We start from the raw sequence: 23,111 nt of genomic DNA, 5'->3' as shown, positions 1-23,111 counted from the left end.
AGCACAAGGGCCCCAGCGTCCGGCCACGAGGGGCCCCGGCGTCCGGGCAGCACAGGGGCCCCGGCGTCCGGGGAATGAGGGGTCCCAGCGTCCGGGCATGAGGGGCCCCGGCGTCCGGGCAGCAACGAGGGGCCCTGGCGTCCGGGCACCATGGCGACCCCCCATCACTGCTCCACCATCTTCCCCCACCCGGACGCCTGGGCCCCCCATTGCCTGTGTGTGGGGGTTGGGGGGGGTGTCGCTCCCCGGACGCCTGGGCCCCCCGGACACCTGGGCCCCCCTGTTGTCTGTGGGGGTGGGTGGGGGGGGAGTCGCTCCCCGGACGCCTGGGCCCCCCGAACGCCTGGGCCCCCCTGTTGTCTGTGGGGGGGGGTCGCTCCCTGGACGCCTGGGCCCCCCGGACGCCTGGGCCCCCCTGTTGTCTGTAGGGGGGGGTCGCTCCCTGGACGCCTGGGCCCCCCGGACGCCTGGGCCCCCCTGTTGTCTGTGGGGGGGGGATCGCTCCCCGGACGCCTGGGCCCCCCGGACGCCTGGGCCCCCCGTTGTCTGTGTGGGTGGGTGGGGGGGGGCGTCACTCCCCGGACGCCTGGGCCCCCCCATTGTCTGTGTGTATTGGTGGGGGGGGGGTCGCTCCCCGGACGCCTGGGCCCCCCGGACACCTGGGCCCCTCCGTTGTCTGTGTGGGTGGGTGGGGGGGGTCACTCCCCGGACGCCTGAGCCCCCCGGACGCCTGGGCCCCCCTGTTGTCTGTGTGGGTGGGTGGGGGGGGGGTCGCTCCCCGGACGCCTGGGCCCCCCTGTTGTCTGTGTGGGTGGGTGGGGGGGGGGTCGCTCCCCGGACGCCTGGGCCCCCCTGTTGTCTGTGTGGGTGGGTGGGGGGGGCGTCACTCCCCGGACGCCTGGGCCCCCCCCAACCCCGCACCAAGCTGCAGCCAAGCAACGAAACCTCGCGAGACTTCGCCGAAACTCTCGCGAGCGCCGGCGCGTGACGTCATCGAGCCGCGCGGCGGGGCGAGGGGGGGAGGGGGCGCGACGTCTCGCGAGATTCTCAGCCAATAAACGCGCCCGAGGCCGCTCCGCTCTCGCGAGATTCGCGCGCGGTGCCTGCCGGGAGGGGCGGGGCCTCGGCTGTCATGGCGGCCCCCATGGAGGAAGGTGTGTGTGGGGGGGGATTCCGGACTCCTGGGCCCCTGGTGGGGGGGAGGGGGGTCCCGGACGCCTGGGCCCTCGGTGGGGGGGAGGGGGGTCCCGGACGCCTGGGCCCCCGGTGGAGGGGGGGGGTCCCGGACGCCTGGGCCCCCTGGGGAGGGTGTGAGGGGGTCCCGGACGCCTGGGCCCCCGGTGGAGGCGGGGGGTCCCGGACGCCTGGGCCCTCGGTGGAGGGGGGGGGGTCCCGGACGCCTGGGCCCTCGGTGGGGGAGAGGGGGGGTTCCCGGACGCCTGGGCCCGTAGCCATACTGACCCCCCCCCCCGCAGCCTCCGACAACCCCCCCGCCGAGGGGGGGGGCCCCGCGGAGCCCCAGGAGCCCGAGGAGGAGCTGTGAGTGCCCCGGACGCCTGGGCCCCCTGGGGGGGGTGTGAGGGGGTCCCGGACACCTGGGCCCCCTGTGTGTGTGGGGGGGGGGTCCCGGACGCCTGGGCCCCCTGGGGGTGTGTGTGTGGGTGGGGTCCCGGACGCCTGGGCCCCCTGGGGGTGTGGGGGGGGGGGTCCCGGACGCCTGGGCCCCCTGAGGGTGTGTGTGGGGGGGGTCCCGGACGCCTGGGCCCCCTGGGGGTGTGTGTGTGGGTGGGGTCCCGGACGCCTGGGCCCCCTGAGGGTGTGTGTGGGGGGGGGGGTCCCGGACGCCTGGGCCCCCTGAGGGTGTGTGTGTGGGGGGGGTCCCGGACGCCTGGGCCCCCTGAGGGTGTGTGGGGGGGGGGGTCCCGGACGCCTGGGCCCCCTGAGGGTGTGTGTGGGGGGGGTCCCGGACGCCTGGGCCCCCTGGGGGTGTGTGTGTGGGTGGGGTCCCGGACGCCTGGGCCCCCTGAGGGTGTGTGTGTGGGGGGGTCCCGGACGCCTGGGCCCCCTGGGGGTGCGTGTGGGGGGGGGTCCCGGACGCCTGGGCCCCCTGGGGGTGCGTGTGGGGGGGGGGTCCCGGACGCCTGGGCCCCCGGGGAGGGTTGAGGGGGGTCCCGGACACCTGGCCCCTCGGTGTAGGGGGGGGTCCCGGACGCCTGGGCCCCCTGAGGTTGTGTGTGTGTGGGGGGGGTCCCGGACGCCTGGGCCCCCTGAGGGTGTGTGTGTGGGGTCCCGGACGCCTGGGCCCCCGGGGATGGTTGAGGGGGGTCCCGGACACCTGGGCCCTCGGTGTTGGGGGGGTCCCGGACGCCTGGGCCCCGCAGGCCGCCCCCCGCGGAGCTGCAGCGCCCGCCGCGGCTGGTGGCGGAGGCGCGGCAGGAGTACGGCCGCCGGCCCGAGAACTTCCTCAAGGGCTGCAAGTGGTGAGCCGGACGCCTGGGCCCCTCGTGGGGGCGGGGGGGGGCGCGGCCGGGGACGCCTGGGCCCCTCGTGGGGGCTGGAGGGGTTCCCCGAGCCCGCCCGGACGCCTGGGCCCCTGGGGGGTGTGGGGGGGCTGGAGAGAGCCCTCCCGGACGCCTGGGCCCCTGGGGGGTGTGGGGGGGCTGGAGAGAGCCCTCCCGGACGCCTGGGCCCCTGGGGGGTGTGGGGGGGCTGGAGGGAGCCCTCCCGGACACCTGGGCCCCTGGGGGGTGTGGGGGGGGCTGGAGAGGTTCCCCGAGCCCGCCCGGACGCCTGGGCCCCTGGGGGGGGGTGGAGGGGTGCCGCGAGCCCGCCCGGACGCCTGGGCCCCTGGGGGGTGTGGGGGGGGCTGGAGGGGTGCCGCGAGCCCGCCCGGACGCCTGGGCCCCTGGGGGGTGTGGGGGGGGGCTGGAGGGGTGCCGCGAGCCCGCCCGGACGCCTGGGCCCCTGGGGGTTGTGGGGGGGGGCTGGAGGGGTGCTGCGAGCCCGCCCGGACGCCTGGGCCCCTGGGGGTTGTGGGGGGGAGCTGGAGGGGTGCCGCGAGCCCGCCCGGACGCCTGGGCCCCGCAGGGCCCCCGACGGCTCCTGCCTGCTGACGTGCAGCAACGACAACACCCTGCGCATCTACGACCTGCCGCCCGCCCTGGGGGGGGGCCCGGGGGGGGCCCTGCCCGAACTGGTACCCGTCCGGGGGGGGTCCGGGGGGTCTTTGTGGGTCCTTGGGGGGGACTCTGGGGGGTCCTGGGGGCAACGGGGGGGGCCCAGGGGGTATTTAGGGGTGTTTGGGGGGGTCCCAAGGATGTGGGGGGGGTCCCAGGGGTGTTGGGGGGGTATTTTGGGGTATTTGGGGGGGTCTGGGGTGTTGGGGGGGGTCCCAGGGGTGTTGGGGGGGTCTCTGGGGTGTTTGGGGGGGTCCCAGGAGGTATTTGGGGGTCTGGGGCGTTGGGGGGGGGTCCCAAGGCGTTTGGGGGGAGTCCAAGGGGGTATTTGGGGGGTATTTGGGGGATGTTTGGGGGGTCCTGGGGGTGTTTGGGGGTGTTTGGGGTGTGTTTGGGGGGTCCTGGGGGTATTTGGGGGTCTCTGGGGTATTTGGGGGATGTTTGGGGGGTCCTGGGGGTGTCTGGGGGGGTCACAGGGGTGTTGGGGGGGGTCTCTGGGGTGTTTGGGGGGTGTTTGGGGGGGGTCCTGGGGGTATTTGGGCGTCTCTGGGGTATTTGGGGGATGTTTGGGGGGTCCCGGGGGTGTCTGGGGAGGGTCACAGGGGTGTTGGGGGGTCTCTGGGGTGTTTGGGGGGTGTTTTGGGGTCCCGGGGGTTGTTTGGGGGGGTCCCGTGGGCCTCTGGGGGGTCCCTGGGGGCCGTGGGGGGGGGGGGGGCCGGGCGAGGGACCCAGGCGTCCGGGCGCAGGTGCCGGCGCTGCGGGTGCCGGAGGGCGACACCGTCTACGACTACTGCTGGCTGCCGGGGATGAGCTCGGCCCGGCCCCCCTCCTGCCTGTGAGCACTGGGGGCACTGGGAGCACTGGGGGAGCCCACTGGTGGTTACTGGGAGCCCTGGGGGGGCACTGGAAGCACTGGTGGGGGTGGCGTGGGGAGTGCGGGGGGCACTGGGAGCACTGGGGGAGCCCACTGGTGGTTACTGGGAGCCCTGGGGGGGCACTGGTAGTTACTGGGAGCCCTGGGGGGTCACTGGGAGCACTGGGTGGGGTGGCGTGGGGAGTGCGGGGGGCACTGGGAGCACTGGGGGAGCCCACTGGTAGTTACTGGGAGCCCTGGGCGGGCACTGGTAGTTACTGGGAGCCCTGGGGGGGCACTGGGAGCCCTGGGTGGGGTGGCGTGGGGAGTGCGGGGGGCACTGGGAGCACTGGGGAAGCCCACTGGTAGTTACTGGGAGCCCTGGGGGGGCACTGGTAGTTACTGGGAGCCCTGGGGGGGCACTGGGAGCACTGGGTGGGGTGGCGTGGGGAGTGTGGGGGGCACTGGGAGCACTGGGGGAGCCCACTGGTGGTTACTGGGAGCCCTGGGGGGTCACTGGGAGCACTGGGTGGGGTGGCGTGGGGAGTGCGGGGGGCACTGGGAGCACTGGGGGAGCCCACTGGTAGTTACGGGGAGCACTGGGGAGGTTGCTGGGAGCACTGGAGTTACTGGGAGCACTGGGAGGCTCACTGGGGGGTCACTGGGAGCACTGGGGAAGCCCACTGATAGTTACTGGAAGCACTGGGGGGTCTCTGGTAGTTACTGGGAGCCCTGCGGGGGCACTGGGAGCACTGGGGGGGGTGGCGTGGGGAGTGCGGGGGTCACTGGGAGCACTGGGGGCACTGGGGGAGCCCACTGGTGGTTAGTGGGAGCACTGGGGGGCCATTGGGAGTACTAGGGAGGTTACTGGGAGCGCTGGAGTTACTGGGAGTACTGGGAGAGTCATTGGGGGTCACTGGGAGCACTGGGGAGGGCACTGGTGGGGGTTACTGGGAGCACTGGCCATACTGGCAGCCCTGAGGAGGGCACTGGGGGGGGGTAACTGGGAGCCTTGGGGGAGCACTGGGAGTTACGGGGAGCCCTGGGGAAGGGGGAACTGGGAGCCCTGGGGGGGCACTGGGAGTTACTGGGAGTACTGGGGGGGGGGTCACTGGGGCTTACTGGGAGCACTGGGGCGCAGGGTGGCCAGCAGCAGCCGGGACAACCCCGTGCACCTCTGGGACGCCTTCGACGGGAGCCTGCGCGGCTCCTTCCGCGCCTACAACCACCTGGTGAGGGGGGGCCCAGGCGTCCGGGGGGCCCAGGCGTCCGGGGGGGCGGCGGGGGGGCTCCTTCCGCGCCTACAACCACCTGGTGAGGGGGGGCCCAGGCGTCCGGGGGGCCCAGGCGTCCGGGGGGCGGCGGGGGGGGCTCCTTCCGCGCCTACGACCACCTAGTGAGGGGGGGCCCAGGCGTCCGGGGGGCCCAGGCGTCCGGGGGGTGGCGGGGGGGGCTCCTTCTGCGCCTACGACCACCTGGTGCGGGCGGGCCCAGGCGTCCGGGGGGCCCAGGCGTCCGGGGGGCGGCGGGGGGGGCTCCTTCCGCGCCTACGACCACCTGGTGAGGGGGGGCCCAGGCGTCCGGGGGGCCCAGGCGTCCGGGGGGGCGGCGGGGGGGGCTCCTTCCGCGCCTACGACCACCTAGTGAGGGGGGGCCCAGGCGTCCGGGGGGCCCAGGCGTCCGGGGGGCGGCGGGGGGGGCTCCTTCCGCGCCTACGACCACCTAGTGAGGGGGGGCCCAGGCGTCCGGGGGGCGGCGGGGGGGGCTCCTTCCGCGCCTACGACCACCTGGTGAGGGGGGGCCCAGGCGTCCGGGGGGCCCAGGTGTCCGGGGGGCGGCGGGGGGGGCTCCTTCCGCGCCTACGACCACCTGGTGAGGGGGGGCCCAGGCGTCCGGGGGGCCCAGGCGTCCGGGGGGGCGGCGGGGGGGGCTCCTTCCGCGCCTACGACCACCTAGTGAGGGGGGGCCCAGGCGTCCGGGGGGCCCAGGCGTCCGGGGGGCGGCGGGGGGGGCTCCTTCCGCGCCTACGACCACCTAGTGAGGGGGGGCCCAGGCGTCCGGGGGGCCCAGGCGTCCGGGGGGCGGCGGGGGGGGCTCCTTCCGCGCCTACGACCACCTAGTGAGGGGGGGCCCAGGCGTCCGGGGGGCCCAGGCGTCCGGGGGGTGGCGGGGGGGGCTCCTTCTGCGCCTACGACCACCTGGTGCGGGCGGGCCCAGGCGTCCGGGGGGCCCAGGCGTCCGGGGGGCGGCGGGGGGGGCTCCTTCCGCGCCTACGACCACCTGGTGAGGGGGGGCCCAGGCGTCCGGGGGGCCCAGGCGTCCGGGGGGGCGGCGGGGGGGGCTCCTTCCGCGCCTACGACCACCTAGTGAGGGGGGGCCCAGGCGTCCGGGGGGCCCAGGCGTCCGGGGGGCGGCGGGGGGGGCTCCTTCCGCGCCTACGACCACCTAGTGAGGGGGGGCCCAGGCGTCCGGGGGGCCCAGGCGTCCGGGGGGCGGCGGGGGGGGCTCCTTCCGCGCCTACGACCACCTGGTGAGGGGGGGCCCAGGCGTCCGGGGGGCCCAGGCGTCCGGGGGGCGGCGGGGGGGGCTCCTTCCGCGCCTACGACCACCTGGTGAGGGGGGGCCCAGGCGTCCGGGGGGCCCAGGCGTCCGGGGGGCGGCGGGGGGGGCTCCTTCCGCGCCTACGACCACCTGGTGAGGGGGGGCCCAGGCGTCCGGGGGGCCCAGGCGTCCGGGGGGGCGGCGGGGGGGGCTCCTTCCGCGCCTACGACCACCTAGTGAGGGGGGGCCCAGGCGTCCGGGGGGCCCAGGCGTCCGGGGGGCGGCGGGGGGGGCTCCTTCCGCGCCTACGACCACCTAGTGAGGGGGGGCCCAGGCGTCCGGGGGGCCCAGGCGTCCGGGGGGCGGCGGGGGGGGCTCCTTCCGCACCTACGACCACCTAGTGAGGGGGGGCCCAGGCGTCCGGGGGGCCCAGGCGTCCGGGGGGGCGGCGGGGGGGGCTCCTTCCGCGCCTACGACCACCTGGTGAGGGGGGGCCCAGGCGTCCGGGGGGCCCAGGCGTCCGGGGGGCGGCGGGGGGGGCTCCTTCCGCGCCTACGACCACCTGGTGAGGGGGGGCCCAGGCGTCCGGGGGGCGGCGGGGGGGGCTCCTTCCGCGCCTACGACCACCTGGTGAGGGCGGGCCCAGGCGTCCGGGGGGCCCAGGCGTCCGGGGGGCGGTGGGGGGGGGGGGCTCCTTCCGCACCTACGACCACCTAGTGAGGGGGGGCCCAGGCGTCCGGGGGGCGGTGGGGGGGCTCCTTCCGCACCTACGACCACCTGGTGAGGGGGGGCCCAGGCGTCCGGGGGGCCCAGGTGTCCGGGGGGCGGTGGGGGGGGCTCCTTCCGCACCTACGACCACCTGGTGAGGGTGGGCCCAGGCGTCCGGGGGCGGTGCGGGGCCCAGGCGTCCGTGGGCGATGCGGGGCCCAGGCGTCCGGGGGTGGAGTGGGGCCCAGGCGTCCGGGGGTGGCGCGGGGCCCAGGTGTCCGGGGTGGGGGGCCCGGGCGGTGCGGGGCCCAGGCGTCCGGGGCGCGGGGCCCAGGCGTCCGGGGGTGGAGCGGGACCCAGGCGTCCGGGGGCGGAGCGGGGCCCAGGCGTCCGGGGTGGGGGGCCCGGGCGGTGCGGGGCCCAGGCGTCCGGGGGCGGTGCGGGACCCAGGTGTCCGGGGCGCGGGGCCCAGGCGTCCGGGGGTGGAGCGGGACCCAGGCGTCCGGGGGTGGAGCGGGACCCAGGCGTCCGGGGGCGGAGCGGGGCCCAGGCGTCCGGGGTGGGGGGCCCGGGCGGTGCGGGGCCCAGGCGTCCGGGGGCGGTGCGGGACCCAGGTGTCCGGGGCGCGGGGCCCAGGCGTCCGGGGGTGGAGCGGGACCCAGGCGTCCGGGGGCGGAGCGGGACCCAGGTGTCCGGGGTGGGGGGCCCGGGCGGTGCGGGGCCCAGGCGTCCGGGGGCGGTGCGGGACCCAGGTGTCCGGGGCGCGGGGCCCAGGCGTCCGGGGGTGGAGCGGGACCCAGGTGTCCGGGGTGGGGGGCCCGGGCGGTGCGGGGCCCAGGCGTCCGGGGGCGGTGCGGGACCCAGGCGTCCGGGCACAGGACGAGCTGGTGGCGGCGCACGCGCTCTGCTTCTCGCCCGACGGCGCCGAGCTGCTGTGCGGCTTCGACGGCGCCGTCCGCGTCTTCGCCACCGCCCGGCCGGGGCGCGCCTGTGACACGCGGCCCACGCACGGTGAGCACACGCGTGTGCGGGGTCACGCCTGCGCCGCGCGGGGTGAGCACACGCGTGTGCGGGGTCACGCTTGCGACACGCGGCCCGCGCGGGGTGAGCACACGCGTGTGCGGGGTCACGCCTGCGGCACGCGGCCCACGCACGGTGAGCACACGCGTGTGCGGGGTCACGCCTGCGACGCGCGGCCCACGCACGGTGAGCACACGCGTGTGCAGGGTCACGCCTGCGACACGCGGCCCACGCACGGTGAGCACACGCGTGTGCGGGGTCACGCCTGCGGCACGCGGCCCACGCACGGTGAGCACACGCGTGTGCGGGGTCACGCCTGCGACACGCGGCCCGCGCACGGTGAGCACACGCGTGTGCAGGGTCACGCCTGCGACACGCGGCCCACGCACGGTGAGCACACGCGTGTGCGGGGTCACGCCTGCGCCGCGGGGCCCACGCACGGTGAGCACACGCGTGTGCGGGGTCACGCCTGCGGCGCGCGGCCCACGCACGGTGAGCACACGCGTGTGCGGGGTCACGCCTGCGGCACGCGGCCCGCGCACGGTGAGCACACGCGTGTGCGGGGTCACGCCTGCGGCATGCGGCCCACGCACGGTGAGCACACGCGTGTGCGGGGTCGCGCCTGCGGCACGCGGCCCGCTCACGGTGAGCACACGCGTGTGCGGGGTCGCGCCTGCGCCGCGCGGCCCACGCACGGTGAGCACACGCGTGTGCGGGGTCACGCCTGCGACACGCGGCCCACGCACGGTGAGCACACGCGTGTGCGGGGTCGCGCCTGCGCCGCGCGGCCCACGCACGGTGAGCACACGCGTGTGCGGGGTCACGCCTGCGACACGCGGCCCACGCACGGTGAGCACGCGCGTGTGCGGGGTCGCGCCTGTGCCGCGCGGCCCGCGCGGGGTGAGCACACGCGTGTGCGGGGTCACGCCTGCGACACGCGGCCCACGCACGGTGAGCACACGCGTGTGCGGGGTCGCGCCTGCGCCGCGCGGCCCACGCGGGGTGAGCACACGCGTGTGCGGGGTCACGCCTGCGGCACGCAGCCCACGCACGGTGAGCACACGCGTGTGCGGGGTCGCGCCTGCGCCGCGCGGCCCACGCACGGTGAGCACACGCGTGTGCGGGGTCACGCCTGCGCCGCGCGGCCCACGCACGGTGAGCACACGCGTGTGCGGGGTCACGCCTGCGCCGCGCGGCCCGCCCGGGGTGAGCACACGCGTGTGCGGGGGGAGGGGTCATTACAAGTGGAGGGGGCGTGGCCTGATGAGGGGCGTGGCTGGGGGCGTGGCCACAGCACTCAGGGGCGGGGTCAGGGCAGGGGGCGGGGCCGCGGCCTCTCCCCCCCCTTCCAGCCGGGCGTGGCTGCTGATTGGCTCCCGCAGCGGGGGGGCGGGGCCAGCGGGGCCTGATTGGCTGCCTGGCCTGCAGCCCCGCCCAGGCCCTGGTGGCCTGCGGCTCCTATGGGCGGAGCCTGGGGCTGTACCCGCGGGCGGGGGGCGGGGCCGTGGCCCTGCTGCCCCGCCTCCCCGCCGCCCCCACCCACCTGCGCTTCACCCCCGACGGGCTCCGCCTCTTCGCCGGCGGCCGCAAGGTGGGCGGGGCTGAGCGGGAAGGGGCGGGGCCAGGGTGTGGGTGTGGTCACGGCAGGGGGCGTGGTCAGGGCTGGAGGGGGCGGGGTCAGGGCAGGGTGGAGTTTATGGGGCGTGGCCAGGGCTGGTAGGGGGCGGGGTCTGCATGGGGGTGTGGCCAGGATGGGGATTAGGGGCGTGGCCATGGCAGGGGGTGGGGGTGGAGGGGGTGGGGCCAAGGTGAGGGATGGGGTGTGGTGGGGGGCGTGGCCAGGACCGGAAGGGGTGGGGTCTGGGCAGGGGCGTGGCCTTGGTGGGGGCGTGGCCAGGGCTGGTAGGGGGCGGGGCTGGAGGGGGTGGGGGCAATATGAGGCCTCTGGGGGTGTGGCCGTGGTGGGGGCGTGGCCAGGGCTGGTAGGGGGCGGGGCCTGGACAGGAGGAATGGGTCTGGGCAGGGGGTGTGGCCAGGGTGGGTGGTCATGGGGCGGGGCCGGGGCTGGTAGGGGCGGGGCCGGGGTGGGCGTGGCCTGAGGCGCGGCCCCGCCCCCCCCCCCCCCCGCGCAGGCGCGGCACATCCTGTGCTGGGACGTCCGGCGCCTGGACCAGACGCTGCTGGTGCTGGAGCGGCCGGTGGCCACCAACCAGCGGGTGGCCTTCGACCTGGACCCGTGCGTCCCGGACGCCTGGGCCCCGGGGGGGGGGGAGCTGGGCCCTTGGGGGGGACCCGGACGCCTGGGCCCCGGGGGGGGGGGGACCTGGGCCCTGGGGGGGGACCCGGACGCCTGGGCCCCGGGGGGGGGGGACCTGGGCCCCTGGGGGGGGAGCCGGACGCCTGGGCCCCGGGGGGGGGGGACCTGGGCCCTGGGGGGGACCCGGACGCCTGGGCCCCGGGGGGGGGGGAGCTGGGCCCCTGGGGGGGGAGCCGGACGCCTGGGCCCCGGGGGGGGGGACCTGGGCCCTGGGGGGGACCTGGACGCCTGGGCCCCGGGGGGGGGGGAGCTGGGCCCCTGGGGGGGGAGCCGGAGGCCTGGGCCCCGGGGGGGGGGGACCTGGGCCCTGGGGGGGGACCCGGATGCCTGGGCCCCGGGGGGGGGGACCTGGACACCTGGGTCCCTGGTGGGGGGGACACGGACGCCTGGGCCCTTGGGGGGGACCCGGACGCCTGGGCCCCGGGGGGGAGACCTGGGCCCTTGGGGGGGACCCGGACGCCTGGGCTCCTGGGGGGGGGGACCTGGGCCCTTGGGGGGGACCCGGATGCCTGGGCTCCTGGGGGGGGGGGGACACGGATGCCTGGGCCCCTGGGGGGGGGACCTGGGCCCTGGGGGGGACCCGGACACCTGGGCCCCTGGGGGGGACCTGGACACCTGGGTCCCTGGAGGGGGGGGACCAGGACACCTGGGCCCCTGGAGGGGACCTGGGTGCTGGGGGGGGACCCGGACACCTGGGCCCCTGGGGGGGGGGGACACGGACGCCTGGGCCCCTGGGGGGGACCTGGGTGCTGGGGGGGGACCCGGACACCTGGGCCCTTGGGGGGGCACCTGGGTGCTGGGGGGGGAGGACCCGGACGCCTGGGCCCCAAGGCAGGGTTCCTGGGGGGAGGAATGCCCGGACGCCTGGGCCCGCCGAGGCGGGTGGCGACGTGCCCGGACGCCTGGGCCCCGGCAGGAGCGGGCGGTTCCTGGTGAGCGGCGACTCGGGGGGCTGCGTGCGGGTCTGGGACACGCTGGCGGCGGCGCCGGCCGGGCCGGAGCCCCTGCTGCCGCCGCTGCTGCGCTTCCGCGCCCTGCGCGACTGCGTCAACGGCGCCAGGTGCGCCCGGACGCCGGGGCCCCGCCGCGGGGGGGCGCCCGGACGCCGGGGCCCCTGGGGAGGGGGGGAGCCCGGACGCCTGGGCTCCGGGGAGGGGGGTGAGCCCGGACACCTGGGTCCTTGGGGAGGGGGGCGCCCGGACGCCTGGGCCCCTGGGGAGGGGGGAGCCCGGACGCCTGGGCCCCTGGGGAGAGGGGGGAGCCCGGACGCCTGGGCCCCTGGGGAGGGGGGAGCCCGGACGCCTGGGCCCCTGGGGAGAGGGGGGAGCCCGGACGCCTGGGCCCCTGGGGAGTGGGGGGCGCCCAGACGCCTGGGCCCCTGGGGAGGGGGGGGGAGCCTGGACGCCAGGGCCCCTGGGGAGAGGGGGGAGCCCGGACTCCGGGGCCCCTGGGGAGGGGGGAGGTCTCAGACACTTGGGCTCCTGGGGAGGGGGGGGAGCCCGGACGCCTGGGCCCCTGGGGAGGGGGGGGAGCCCGGACACCTGGGCCCCTGGGGAGGGGGGGGGAGCCCGGACACCTGGGCCCCTGGGGAGTGGGGGGAGCCCGGACGCCTGGGCCCCTGGGGAGTGGGGGGAGCCCGGACGCCTGGGCCCCTGGGGAGGGGGGAGCCCGGACGCCTGGGCCCCTGGGGAGGGGGGGGAGCCCGGACGCCTGGGCCCCTGGGGAGGGGGGGGCGCCCGGACGCCTGGGCCCCTGGGGAGCGGGGGGAGCCCGGACACCTGGGCCCCTGGGGAGGGGGGGGCGCCCGGACGCCTGGGCTCCTGGGGAGGGGGGAGCCTGGGCCCCTGGGGAGGGGGGGGAGCCCGGACACCTGGGCCCCTGGGGAGGGGGGGGTCTCGGACACCTGGGCCCGGGGTGGGGGGGAGGGGGGGTTCCTGGATGCCTGGGCCCCTGGGGAGGTGGGAGCCCGGACACCTGGGCCCCTGAGGAGGGGCACTAGGACGCCTGGGTCCCTGGGGTGCACTGGTGGGGGGGGGGCTCCCGGACGCCTGGGTCCCCGGGAGGAGCCGGTGGTGTGGGGGGGGGGTGGCCAGGTGCCCGGGCGGCGGTGCTGAGCCCGGACGCCTGGGCCCGCAGCCTGCACCCCAGCCTGCCGCTGCTGGCGACGGCCTCGGGGCAGCGGCTCTTCCCGGAGCCCTGGGCCAGCGCCGAGGAGGAGGAGGAGGAGGAGGCCGAAGGGCCCCCGGCCCGGGGCCAGCGCTGCCTGCAGCTGTGGTGGTGGGGGGGCGACCCCGCCGCCCTGGCCTAGCGCGGCGGCAGGCGGGTGACGCGCCGGCGGCGCGGCCGTCGTTCGGGTGTTGCGGCGGGGGCGCGCGGCCCCCCCCGCTCGCAGTAAAGCCTTTCTACTGGACCGCGTCTGACGGGGGTCTGGGCTGCCGCCGGGGGTGCGGGGCGGCTACACCCGCACCGGCCCCCCGACCGCCCCTCGCTACACCCGCACTGACGCGGCAACTACACCTGCACCTACACCCTAATCCCTCCAAGCTGCACCCGCACCGGCCCCCCGACCGCCCCTCGCTACACCCGCACTGACGCGGCAACTACACCTGCACCTACACCCTAATCCCTCCAACCTGCACCTGCACCGGCGCCCCAGCCGCCCCTTGCTACACCCGCACTGACGTGGCAACTACACCTGCACCTACACCTCAACCCCTCCAAGCTGCACCTGCACCGGCCCCCCGACCGCCCCTCGCTACACCCGCACTGACGTGGCAACTACACCTGCACCTACACCTCAACCCCTCCAAGCTGCACCTGCACCGGCGCCCCAGCCGCCCCTTGCTACACCCGCACTGACGTGGCAACTACACCTGCACCTACACCTCAACCCCTCCAAGCTGCACCTGCACCGGCGCCCCAGCCGCCCCTTGCTACACCCGCACTGACGCGGCAACTACACCTGCACCTACACCCTAATCCCTCCAAGCTGCACCCGCACCGGCCCCCCGACCGCCCCTCGCGACACCCGCACTGACGCGGCAACTACACCTGCACCTACACCCTAATCCCTCCAAGCTGCACCTGCACCGGCCCCCCGACTGCCCCTCGCTACACCCGCACTGACGCGGCAACTACACCTGCACCTACACCCTAATCCCTCCAACCTGCACCTGCACCGGCCCCCCGACCGCCCCTCGCTACACCCGCACTGACGCGGCAACTACACCTGCACCTACACCCTAATCCCTCCAAGCTGCACCTGCACCGGCCCCCCGACCGCCCCTCACTACAGCCCTGCCAACACTTTAGCTTGCCCCCAGGTACACCTGCACCCCCTAAGTACCCCTGGCTGCACCTGCACTGACACTGCCCCTACCCCCAGCTACACCCACACTGACACTGCAACTAGTCCTGCACCTACACAACTTCTCCCAGCTACACCCGCACTGACACCCCAATGCCGCTCACGCTGATACTGCAACTACACCTGCACCTACACCCCAACTCCTCCCAGCTACACTCACACTGACACCCCAGCTGCACTGACACCCTCAGCAACACCTGTACCCTGACACTACAACTACACCTGCACCTACACCCCAACTCCTCCCAGCCACACCTACACCGACACCCCAGCTGCACTGACACCCTCAGCAACACCTGTACCCTGACACTACAACTACACCTGCACCTACACCCCAACTCCTCCCAGTTACACCCGCACCAACACCCCAAGTACCCCCGGCTGTGCCTGCACTGACACACCACATACCCCTGGGTACACCCACACCCCAACTCCTCCCAGCTACACCCGCACCAACAGCCTGAGTCCCCGGTCGGGGGTGGGGGGGGGAGGAACAACAGGTCGACCCCCCCGCCGCGGTGCATTGCGGGAGTTTGGGACCCCCCCCCTTCTCCAGTCCCGCCCCCTTCCCCCCCGCCGCCCAATCAGGCGCCTCGCTGCCGCTGATTGACAGCGCCCCTCGGCGGCCGTTGGGGGCGCGCGCCGCGCCGCTGAGGGACAGCGGCAGCCGGCGGCGGGGCGGGCGCTGCCCCGCCTCGCGCCCCGCCCCGCCGCGCCCCCATTGGCCCGCCGGCCGCCTCGCGCCCCGCCCCGCCGGCTCCTCATTGGCCCGCTGCGTCCGTTGTGCCGTTGCCCGGGGAGACGCGGCGGTGGGCGGAGCCTGCGGTGCGAGAGCCGTTGGCGCCAGTGCGTGAGGCAGGTGGGCGCGGGCGGTCCGGGGGCGATGGGTGAGGGGAAGGGGCGGTTTGGGGGGGTCGGGGGGGCAGTTGGTGAGGGGAAGGGGCGGTTGGGGGGGGTCGGGGGGGCAGTTGGTGAGGGGAAGGGGCGGTTTGGGGGGGTCGGGGGGGCAGTTGGTGAGGGGAAGGGGCGGTTGGGGGGGTCGGGGGGGGCAGTTGGTGAGGGGAAGGGGCAGTTGGGGATGTCGGGGGGGCAGTTGGTGAGGAGAAGGGGCAGTTGGGGGGGCAGTTGGTGAGGGGAAGGGGCGGTTGGGGGGGCAGTTGGTGAGGGGAAGGGACGGTTGGGGATGTCGGGGGGGCAGTTGGTGAGGGGAAGGGGCGGTTGGGGGGTCGGGGGGGCAGTTGGTGAGGGGAAGGGGTGGTTGGGGGGGCAGTTGGTGAGGGGAAGGGGCGGTTTGGGGGGGCCAGGGGGGCAATTCTTGAGGGGAAGGGGCGGTTGGGGGGGTCGGGGGGGCAGTTGGTGAGGGGAAGGGGTGGTTGGGGGGGCAGTTGGTGAGGGGAAGGGGCGGTTGGGGGGGTCGGGGGGGCAGTTGGTGAGGAGAAGGAGCAGTAAGGGGTGGTTGGGGGAGCAATTTGTGAGGGGAAGGGGCGGTTGGGGACATCGGGGGGGCAGTTGGTGAGGGGAAGGGGTAGTGGGGAGGGCCTGGGGCTAGCTGGGGAGGGGGCAGGGCCTTGGAAGAGGGGTGCTGGGGCAGTTTGGGAGGGTCAGGGGGCAGTTGGTGAGCAGAAGGGGCAGTTAGGGAGGGCCTGGGGGCAGTTGGGGGGGTCGGGGGCAGTTGGTGAGGAGAAGGGGCAGTTAGGGAGGGCCTGGGGGCAGTTGGGGGGGTCGGGGGCAGTTGATGAGCAGAAGGGGCATTTAGGGAGGGCCTGGGGGCAGTTGGGGGGGCCTGGGGGCAGTTGGTGAGCAGAAGGGGCAGTTAGGGAGGGCCTGGGGGCAGTTGGGGGGGTCGGGGGCAGTTGGTGAGCAGAAGGGGCATTTAGGGAGGGCCTGGGGGCAGTTGGGGGGGTCGGGGGCAGTTGGTGAGCAGAAGGGGCAGTTAGGGAGGGCCTGGGGGCAGTTGGGGGGGTCGGGGGCAGTTGGTGAGCAGAAGGGGCACTTAGGGAGGGCCTGGGGGCAGTTGGGGGGGCCTGGGGGCAGTTGGTGAGCAGAAGGAGCGGTTGGGGCAGGCAATGGGCGAAGGGGCCTGGCGGGGTGGGGGGAGACGTCTTAGAGGGAACGGGGCGAATTTGGGGGGCAGCCGGGGCGGGAGGGGCAGGGCCGGCGGCTCGACCCCCGCGCTCCCGCCCAGCCGCCATGCGTGCCCGGAGCCGTGCCGCCCCGCGGGGCCCGAAGCGGCCCAGCCCCCAGCCCCAGCCCCTGGCGGCCCAGGAGGAGGAGGAGGAGGAGAGCCCCCCCGCGCCGCCGCCCCCACCCCGCGACTCCGGTACCGCCCGGCCCCGGGGACCGCGGGCTGGGACGCGCGGGGTGACCCGTCCGGGGGCCTCGCGGCGACCGGCCCCGCCGCGGGCCGCATCCCTTCGCCTGCGCGCGGCGCCTCCTGCCTCGCTCGCGCCGCGGGGGTGGCGGCGAGGCGCCGCGCGCGCCGCTCCCCGCGCAGAGGCGGCAGCCCCATGGCTTCGGCCTCTCCTCCCAGCGGCCCCCTCCCCGGAGCCCGACGGCCAGGAGGAAGAGGAGGCGCCTCAGCCCCCTGCCCCGGAGGAGCAGGAGGGCGATGCGGTAGGTGGGAGCCCGCAGGGCGGGGCGGGGCGCCGCGGCCCCCTGCTCTGGGCGCCCGGTGACGGGCAGCGGGGAGAAGCCGCGGCCCCTTTTTTAACCGTAAACCGGAGCAGTTAAAGCCTCTGAGAGCCAGCAGGCGCGGCCGCCGCCGCCTGGCGTCTCCCCTTCCATCCCCGCGAGGCTGGAGCCTAACGACCCAGCCCTTAACGAGGCAGCCGCTCCGGGTGGGGTGGGGGAAGCCCCTCGGCGCCCGCTCCCCGACGGCGCCTGGCCTGCCCCGCAGCACGCCTGCGTCCGGAGCCGGCTGGCCCTCAGCGGCCTGCGCGACCGCGCGTGGACGGCGGAGCACGCCGCCGCCGTCGAGCTCTTCCTGAAGGACGGCGCCACGCGGCTGCTGGTCGTCTACGTCGACGAGGCCGCGGGCCTCCAGGTCCGGCACGTCATGCCGCTGCAGGTGGGTTCGGCACGGCTCGGCACACGCGTCTGCGGGCGCTCCCTCCCGCGCTGCCCGGGGCGGGAAAAGGCGCCGCGAGGGCGCGGGCCTGGCTCCGGGCGGAAAGCGGCGGGGGGCCTTGTGCCCGAGGGCGCTGCCGAGCCCGGGCCGCCTCCGCAGGAACCGGAGCAGCTCGCCTTCTTCATCCGCCTGAGCGAGGGCGAGATCACGGCGGCCGACTTCGGGCGGGCCGTGCAGTTCGGCACGGCGCGCCGGCCCTGCCTCGACTCGCTGCAGCGCCTGCTCGAGGCCCTGCTGCTGCCCCGGCTCTTCGGCGGCGCCGCCTGGCCCGAGAGCGTGCGCGGCGAGTTCTTCGCCGAGGTGTACCACTTCATGACCTCGCTCACCGGTAGGCGGCGGGCGGCTCGGGCCCGCGGCGCGCCCCTTTTGGGGGGGGGGGGGGCGGGAGGCCGCCCGGGGCCTGACCGCTGCCCCCCCGCCTTCACCAGACACCCGCTCCCGCCTGCGGGGCCGCACCGTCCTCTACGTCCCCGTGGAAGCCCTGAGCGTGGAGCCGGCGGCGGCGGCCGCCGACCGGGCCCTGGTGCAGCGCCTGGAGCGTGAGTGAGCGCCGGCGCGGGCCCCCCTCCCCGCTGCTCGCCGCGCGGCGGCCGAGTCTGCCCTCCCCGCCGGCGCGCCGTCCCTTGAACGGGCCCGCAGTCCTGCGTCCGGTCTCCTGGCATTCCCGCCGTGCCCTCCCGAAAGTCGGGGCTGACCGAGGGCGGGGGGCCCCGCGCCGCGCCCCGCCAGCGAGCGCCACGTGCCCGAGGCCCCCTTCAACCCCGGCGGCGATGCCACGAGCCCGCGCGCCTCCCCTTGCCCCGGCCGGGCCCTGGCGCCTCTCCGGCTTCCCGATTCGGGCCGACCCGTGCCGGAATGGCGTTCCCCCCCCCCCCCCCCGCGGCTGGCCCGCCTCCGCCCAGCTACCCCCCCGCAGCCGGGATGCCCGCCGCCACGCTCGGCCTGCCCCGCAGCCTCCGTCATCCACTGGACGCGGCAGATCAAGGAGGTGCTGCGGGCCCAGGAGGCGGTGGAGAGCCGGGAGAGCGCGGGGCCGCTGGAGGAGATCGGCTTCTGGCAGCGCCGCTGCGCCGCCCTCTGCGCCATCCGGCGGCAGCTGGCCCGGCGGGGCGTGCGGCGCCTCGAGGCCCTGCTGGCCCTCGCCAAGTCCTCCTACCTGGCGCCCTTCCAGAAGCTCGCCCGGCAGATCGAGGTCGGCCAGGGGGGCGCGGGGCGGCGGCGGGAGGGGGGCTGCCGCTTCTCGGGGGCGCCCGTCCCAGCGGCCGCCTCGCCGCAGGCCGGCTCGGACGAGGCGCGCTCCAACCTGCGCTTCCTGTCGGTGCTGGAGGGGCCGCTGCGGGAGCTGGCGGGGCTGCCGCCCGCCGCCGTGCCCGCCCGCCTGCCCCGCCTGCTCAGCCTGGCCCGCGTCGTCTGGGTCAACTCGCCCCACTACAACACGCGCGAGCGCGTCACCGCCCTCTTCCGCAAGGTGAGGGGGCGACGCCGGGGTGCGCCCCCCGCCCCTCCCGCCGCCGCCGCCGCTCACTCCCTTCTCCCCAGATGAGCAACGAAATCATCCGGCTGTGCTGCCGCCACGTGGCCCTGGAGCGCCTCTTCGAGGGCTACGTGGCCTCCAGCCGGCGCAGCCTGCGCGACTGCCTCTGCTGCGTGGAGGCCTGGAAGGAGAGCTACCTCCGCGCCGCCCAGATGCACAACAGGTGAGCGCCGAGGGGGAGAACCCCCCCCCCGCCCGCCGCCCCCCCAAACCCGCCCGCGCCCCGCTCCGCCCTGCCCCAACGCCTCCCGCCGCCGGGCGCCCTCCGCAATTAGGGGCGAGCGGTAATTGCCTGCTTCCGACCCCCCTCCGCGGGGCGGAGCGGAGCCGCTGAGGGCGGGCGCTGTGGCGGGGGGGCTCCAGCTGCCTCCTGCTGCCCCCCGGAGGGGGGGGGGTTCGCCCCCCCACCCCGCCGCCGAGCCACCGCCCCGTCCGCACCGGCAGGCTCTCGGAGAAGGGCTGGGTCCTCGACCAGAGCAGCATCTTCGCCCAGGTGGACGCCTTCGCCCAGCGCTGCAAGGACCTCCTGGAGGTAGCGGCGCGTGCTGGGGGCGGGGGGGGGGGGCCTTTCCGGGGACGGGGAGGCGGTGCCGCCCCCTGCCGCCCCACGCCCCCCCGTCCCGCCGCCAGGTGTGCGACTGCCAGCAGCACTTTGGCCGCTGGGAGGACGGGCAGCAGAGCCCGCCGCCCCGCTTCTTCGGCCACCGGGGGCCCCAGCTGGCCCAGAGCCTGGTGGAGATCGAGGAGACCTTCCGGAAACACCTGCAGGCCCTGCGCAGCAGCAGGGGCGACGTCCTCGACGTGAAGAACCCCTTCTGGCACGACGACTTCAACCGGTGAGGGGCGGGCGGCGGCGGCGGTTTGGGGCCGGGGCCGGTCTCTGAGCGTCCCCCCGCCCCCTCCCAGCTTCCGCGCCGGCGTCAAGGACCTGGAGGTGATGACGCAGAACCTGATGGCCGCGGCCCTCGAGACCGTGAGGGACGCGGAGCACGGCGTGGCCATCCAGGACGCCTTCCAGCCCCTCGCGGCCCGAGAGGTGCGCCCGGCCCACCCCACCCCACCGCACGGCGACAACCGCGCGGGGGCCGTAAAACGGGAGGGGGACGGGAGCCCTTTTCAGCCGCCCGGAGCGGGCGCCGGGCCCGAGGACGTCTTCCCAACTGGAATTTCTCCGCGCCGGGCCGGTGGTGGGGGGGGGGGGCGGCGAGGAGGAGGCTCAGCGCGCCCCCCCCAGCCGCCCCCTCTCTGCCCGGCCAGGCCGTGCGGCGCGCCTTCGACAAGCAGACGGTGCGCGTCTACTCGCTCTTCAACGCCGAGCTGGCCCTGGTCAACAAGGAGCTGCTGAGGAAGCGGCCGGCGCCGGCGCCCTGGGGCTGCCGCTACTCTGGCCTGGCCCACTGGCTGGCGGCCCTGCGCCGCCGCCTGGCCCGCCCCGCCGAGGTGCGCCCGGCCCCCCCCCCCCAGTTTGGCCCCTTTCCGGCTGTAGAAAGCCTCGGCGGCGTGTGGGGGGGGGGACGCGAGCCCCGCTGACGCCCCCTCCCTCCCTCCCCGCCCGCCGGGCAGCGCCTGGCCGAAGCCCGCTTCCTGCCGCAGGCGGGCGTGGGCGAGGAGAGCCGCCAGGCCCACCGCCTGCTGGCCCAGGCCCTGGACGAGCTGGAGCGCAAGAGCTTCCAGGAGTGGAGCCGCGCGCTCGACCGCGACTGCCTGGCGCGCCTCGACGCCCCGCTGCTGGCCCCCAGCCCCCGGCAGCCTGGCCTGCTCGACGTCAACTTCGACAAGTGGGTGCCCGGCGCGCCCCCGCCCTGGGGGGGGGTGGGGGGAGCCCTCAGCGCCCCCCTCTCTGCCGCGCAGGGACTTGCTGAAGCTCTTCATGGAGATGCGCTGCTGGGAGCGGCTGCTCTTCGAGGCGCCCCACTACGTGGCCGAGGCCTACCGGCGGCGGGAGGACCTGCGGGCGCTGCGCGAGAACCTGCTGCTGGTGGTGCGGGACTACAACAGGTGGGGGCCGCCGCCGCCGCTGCCCCCGCCGCCGCGCGGGCTCGGGGCGGCGCGCTGACGCCCGGCCCGGCCCCTCTCCCGGCAGGATCGTGAGCGAGCTGGCGCCGGAGGAGCGGGCGCTCTTCGCCGAGCGCATCCGCTCCCTCGACAGGAAGATCCAGCCGGGCCTCAAGAAGCTGCTCTGGTCCCACAAAGGCGCCAGCAGCTGCTTCATCAGCGAGTGCCGCCTGCACGCCGGCAAGGTGCCGCCCCGCGGCGCGCCCCGCTCCGCCTCTGTGCCCCCCGCCACCGCCGCGTGCCTCCCCGGCCCCCCACCGGCTCCCTGTCCCCTCCCACCTCTCCCCGACCCCCCACCGGCTCCCTGTCCCCTCCCACGGCTCCCCGTCCCCTCCTGCCTCTCCCTGTCCTCCCCATCGGCTCCGTGTCCCCCCCATGGCTCCCTGTCCCCTCACCGCCTCTCTGTCCCGCCCCCACGGCTCCCCCTCCCCTCCTGCCTCTCTCTGTCCCCCCCCCATGGCTCCCCGTCCCCTCCTGCCTCTCCCTGTCCTCCCCATCGGCTCCGTGTCCCCCCCCCATGGCTCCCTGTCCCCTCCCACCTCTCTGTGTCCCCCCCCACAGCTCCCTGTCCCCTCACCACCTCTCTGTGTCCCCCCCACGGCTCCCTGTCCCCCCCACGGCTTCCCATCCCCTCCTGCCTCTCCGCGTTCCCCACTTTCCATCTTCTCCTCCCCCTCTGCTGCCAGCTCCTGTCCCCTCCCGCCTCTCCATGTCCCCCCCCCCCACCGGCTCCCCGTCCCCTCCTGCCTCTCCGTGTCCCCCCCCCACCGGCTCCCTGTCCCCTCCCACCTCTCCGTGTCCCCCCTACAGCTCTCCGTCCCCTCCCGCCTCCCTGTGTCCCCCCCACGGCTCCCTGTCCCCTCCCGCCTCTCCGTGCGCCCCAGCACCGAAGCGGCTCCGTCGCAGGCCGCACAGCTATAACCTCCCCGCCGTCGCGGCGTGAGGGGGGAGCCGGGGGCCGGGCGGCGGCGCTGAGCCCCCTCTCCCGCCGGCAGGTGCAGGCGCTGGTGACGGAGTTCAAGGCGGCCACGGTGGCCATCGCGCGGCACGCCCAGCGCATGAGCGAGGTGCTGCTGGTGCGCCTGCCGGGCCAGCGGCTCTACGCCGACCTGGACTTCGCCGAGGACCAGCAGCGGCACCGGGCCCGCGCCCAGGAGGCGCTGGCCGCCCTCCACGCCGAGGCGGGCCGCATCCTGCGGCGCGCCTACGACGTCTTCAGCCGCGACGGCCCCGAGGTAGAGGCGCTTCCCCGCCTCTCCGCCCGCCCCGGGCCGTTTCGGGGGCCCTACGGCCCCCTGCTCGCCGGGAGGGAAGGCGCCCGCCGGCCGCGCACGGGGGTCTCCGCTCCGCTTGACCCCGCGCCGGCACCCGCCTCTCCCGCCCCCCAGGTGCAGCAGCATTGGTTCAACTACACCGTGAAGATGGACAAGATGGTGGAGGAGGCCCTGAGGCTCAACGTCAAGCGGTCCCTGCAGGAGCTGGCCAAGGCCGTCACCGGGGACGGCAAGAGCGCGCCCAGCCCCCTCTTCCGCGTGCGGGTGCTCCTGGCGGAGAGCGAGGGCGAGGCGCCGGCGCAGGTGAGGCCGGGGAGCGGGGCCGGGCCTGGCCCCCCCGCCCGCCCCCCACCGCCGGCCCCGCCGCAGGTGGCCTTCTCGCCCAGCCTGGCCGACCTGGCCGCCATGGTGAACGACGTCCCCGGCCACCTCGTCCTCTGCCTCTCGGCCTTCCCCCGCCTGCCGGAGCTCCTGGGCAAGCGCCGGCTCCGCCGCGACCCCTTCTGCCTCCTCGTGGGTAAGGAGCCGGGGGCGGCGGAGCCGGGAGGGGGCCGCGCCACGCGCCTCGGCCCCCCGCTCACCGCCGCCCGACCCGCCGCCAGAGCGCGACGAGGAGATCGCCAAGCTGCGGGCGCAGATCGGCGCCGGCGTGCTGGCCAACGCCTCCCTGCTCCGCGGCTACCTCAAGACCTGGGCCGCCTACCGGGAGATCTGGGAGGTGGACAAGGACGCCTTCATCACCCGCTACCGCCACCTCAACCCCCTCGTGTCCTCCTTCGACGCCGACATCGCCCGGTGCGAGGGCGCCCCGTCCCCGCCGCCCCCTCCTTGCTCCCCTTACCGGCCCGGGGGCCCCCTCCTGCCCTGGGGGCCCCGTCGCGGCCTGGTGGCCCCTTCCTGGAACCGGTTCCTGGCCCGCTGTCCCTCTCCCAGTCCCCATCCCGGTCCTGGTGTCCCCATCCCCGTGTTCCCCTCGTCGTCCCCGTTCCCAGCCTGGTGTCCGCTTGCTGGTGTCCCCATCCCAGCCTGGTGTCCCCATCCCCGTGTCCCCTCCTTGTCCTGCTTCCCAGCCTGGTGTCTCCTTGCTGGTGTCCCCTCCTTGTCCTGCTTCCCAGCTTGGTGTCCCCATCCCCGTGTCC

The 23,111-nt window shown here is 76.6% G+C and overlaps 2 protein-coding genes across 2 annotated transcripts in view; both read left to right on the top strand.

Moving 5' to 3' along the window:
* Positions 1-1,097: 1,097 nt before the first annotated feature.
* Positions 1,098-13,019, top strand: WRAP53 (WD repeat containing antisense to TP53). The gene is made up of 11 exons (XM_068929515.1): positions 1,098-1,154; positions 1,476-1,539; positions 2,382-2,480; positions 3,088-3,196; positions 3,923-4,011; positions 5,171-5,261; positions 8,157-8,289; positions 9,681-9,889; positions 10,431-10,534; positions 11,532-11,675; positions 12,752-13,019. Exons 1-11 carry the CDS (start codon positions 1,133-1,135, stop codon positions 12,921-12,923), a joined length of 1,236 nt encoding a protein of 411 aa, XP_068785616.1. The 5' UTR covers positions 1,098-1,132; the 3' UTR covers positions 12,924-13,019.
* A 1,753-nt stretch (positions 13,020-14,772) lies between these two features.
* The window catches only part of DNAH2 (dynein axonemal heavy chain 2), a gene marked incomplete at its 3' end in the record, with an annotated part of 60,709 nt that continues 52,370 nt past the window's right edge, over positions 14,773-23,111 (top strand). The window contains exons 1-20 of the mRNA XM_068929520.1: positions 14,773-14,841; positions 16,168-16,302; positions 16,513-16,595; positions 16,879-17,049; positions 17,209-17,437; positions 17,538-17,648; positions 18,063-18,301; positions 18,386-18,577; positions 18,649-18,806; positions 19,088-19,175; positions 19,274-19,479; positions 19,550-19,679; positions 19,901-20,083; positions 20,207-20,421; positions 20,495-20,641; positions 20,727-20,883; positions 21,694-21,933; positions 22,087-22,275; positions 22,342-22,489; positions 22,575-22,767. Of these exons, the coding sequence (XP_068785621.1) occupies positions 16,173-16,302; positions 16,513-16,595; positions 16,879-17,049; positions 17,209-17,437; positions 17,538-17,648; positions 18,063-18,301; positions 18,386-18,577; positions 18,649-18,806; positions 19,088-19,175; positions 19,274-19,479; positions 19,550-19,679; positions 19,901-20,083; positions 20,207-20,421; positions 20,495-20,641; positions 20,727-20,883; positions 21,694-21,933; positions 22,087-22,275; positions 22,342-22,489; positions 22,575-22,767 (3,209 nt within the window). The remainder of the gene's footprint in view (positions 14,842-16,167; positions 16,303-16,512; positions 16,596-16,878; positions 17,050-17,208; positions 17,438-17,537; positions 17,649-18,062; positions 18,302-18,385; positions 18,578-18,648; positions 18,807-19,087; positions 19,176-19,273; positions 19,480-19,549; positions 19,680-19,900; positions 20,084-20,206; positions 20,422-20,494; positions 20,642-20,726; positions 20,884-21,693; positions 21,934-22,086; positions 22,276-22,341; positions 22,490-22,574; positions 22,768-23,111) is intronic.

Source organism: Struthio camelus, unplaced genomic scaffold (genome assembly GCF_040807025.1).
Source record: "Struthio camelus isolate bStrCam1 unplaced genomic scaffold, bStrCam1.hap1 HAP1_SCAFFOLD_87, whole genome shotgun sequence".
NCBI classification, from domain to species: Eukaryota; Metazoa; Chordata; class Aves; order Struthioniformes; family Struthionidae; genus Struthio; species Struthio camelus.
This window is presented reverse-complemented; position numbering and strand designations above follow the sequence as displayed.

Bases quoted from the DNA above. Each gene is read 5' to 3' on its own strand.
- WRAP53 (XM_068929515.1), top strand. From the start codon at position 1,133: ATGGCGGCCCCCATGGAGGAAG. The intron at 5,262-8,156 runs GTGAGGGGGGGC...GTCCGGGCACAG, and splicing joins TCCGCGCCTACAACCACCTG to GACGAGCTGGTGGCGGCGCA. The intron at 8,290-9,680 runs GTGAGCACACGC...TGGCTCCCGCAG, and splicing joins TGACACGCGGCCCACGCACG to CGGGGGGGCGGGGCCAGCGG.